Here is a 1,894-nt window from a genome sequence, read left to right on the forward strand (position 1 = left end):
TGGTATAAACATAGAAATATTTATTTTTAATAACAATCGGGGGTTATATTCGATGTAAATAAGCTTGTTTAAATTAAATAATAAAATCAAATTCGTTTTTGTTTTAAAATACCACCATTCACTATTATCCACACCTTTTTTTAGAAAAAAGCTACTTACAAAACCTTTAATAATTGAATCATGAATTCGCCCCATCTTTCTGAAGAATGTACAGCAAACAAAATATTTACCAAGTTAACCTTGTAAATCACCTCCGCCTTCAATTTAATTTTCAAATAGAATTCCATAAAATAAATTATATGTATATATTTTCTCCTGAAGAGAAAAAAAGCGGGACGCGTTATTTTTCAAGACGTAACATGCAATGTCTGCTCATCAATCTGAGAGAGAGTCCTGCCGACTTCGCTTTGGAATCATTTATCAATAATCTGCAATTAGACCTCTTTCGGTTGATGAACGAAGATGCAAAAAACCAATACTTAGAAAAGTATGATGCTTTGGATATGTTCACAGCAGTTCAGGAAATCAACCGTGAGTTGGCTTCAGTTAAATTAGAAAATCACTTCCTTACAGACTTTTTGGAGCGAAACGACCCGAACATGTTAGTTGGTCTCGAGCCAAGAAGAATCACGGGACACGTGACAACAGCGTCAAGTTCTGGAGGAAGTACTTATTTATCGAACGCAACACCACGACGTTCAATTGGTTCTAGGCCTTCCGAAACTGTGTCCATGTACAACACAAGTCAGTCAAACTACACAGCAGCTTCAAAAAAAGGTGGGCCGGGAGGCATGCATGGCGGACAAATTGAATACCGGCTCAATTGTAAATCCAAATGTGATATGGCCGAGAAAGCGACAACCGAAGTTGAAAAACTTGTAAAAGATACTGAGTCTAAAGGTACGAAAATACTAATATGTAGTAATAATAAAAGCGTATTTAAAATGATAACGGCAGAAGATCGTTGTTGATAAAATTTTACTAACATTTACACACTTTAATAATAACAAATATTTACAGCAATGCATGGAATTAAGTTGCTAAATGCTCGGTTAGAGGAGTTGATATTCAGATATAACGAAAACAAAGAAACACTAAAGAATTTTCAACTACACTTTCTAAAGGATGAGCGTGACCTTTTATTTCTGAAGGCCGCTAGCGAAAAACAGATAGAGCGAAAGTTCCAAAAATTCATTAGCAATTGGCTCAGAAATGCTCGTGCCCTGCTCAGTACACTGCGACTGCGCAACACAGCCTTACATGAAAATTGTCAACAACTGCGTAGCGATCTCATTACAAAGGCAGATCTCAGTGTTGTACTGAGGGTAGTTGATTTCGAACAATTGATGATTGAGCGTAATGAACTACTTAACGCAGTCGACGAAAAAAATTCACATATGGCTGGACTGAATAGCGTCACTGAAAAAGCATCGCTGGCCATGTCCGAAGAAAAACAAATCATGATCAATATTGAGGAAGAATCTAAATCAATTGCAAACAATACAATTGATGTCATTAAAAACGTTTCGCAACTTGAGAAGGGAGCCAAATGTGTTGAAAAAGAGAATAAGAAAGAATTGAAAGTACTACAATTATTGAAGGAACAACTGGAACACTATCAGGCACCTAGCGTAAATCGGTATGTTGAAAAAAAAGATGAATTACTGATGTTGGAAAAGGAGGAAAAAATGTTGTACAGAAAAATCTACATATTAAATATGAAGCTAAACAACGTTTACAATCGATGTACGAAAATTAACGGAAAGAACATTGGTTTATAGACAGGGGCGTTCCCAGGATCAAATGTAGAGGGGGGACCAAAGTAAATATACTTTTTTCTTAAAAAAAATATATTTTATATTAAATCATTTTTAGACTAATAACAAACGTCCCG

At 35.3% G+C, this 1,894-nt stretch overlaps 1 protein-coding gene across 1 annotated transcript; it reads left to right on the top strand.

The window, feature by feature from the left end:
* The first annotated feature begins 359 nt into the window (after window positions 1-359).
* On the top strand, window positions 360-1,781 carry LOC118749577 (coiled-coil domain-containing protein 113). The gene is made up of 2 exons (XM_036484385.1): window positions 360-900; window positions 1,021-1,781. The coding sequence occupies exons 1-2, from the start codon at window positions 360-362 to the stop codon at window positions 1,779-1,781; spliced, it is 1,302 nt and encodes a 433-aa protein (XP_036340278.1).
* The last annotated feature ends 113 nt before the right edge of the window (window positions 1,782-1,894 follow it).

The sequence above is a fragment of the Rhagoletis pomonella genome, unplaced genomic scaffold, assembly GCF_013731165.1.
Source record: "Rhagoletis pomonella isolate Grant_MI unplaced genomic scaffold, Rhpom_1.0 Rhpom_scaffold_00021, whole genome shotgun sequence".
NCBI lineage: Eukaryota > Metazoa > Arthropoda > Insecta > Diptera > Tephritidae > Rhagoletis > Rhagoletis pomonella.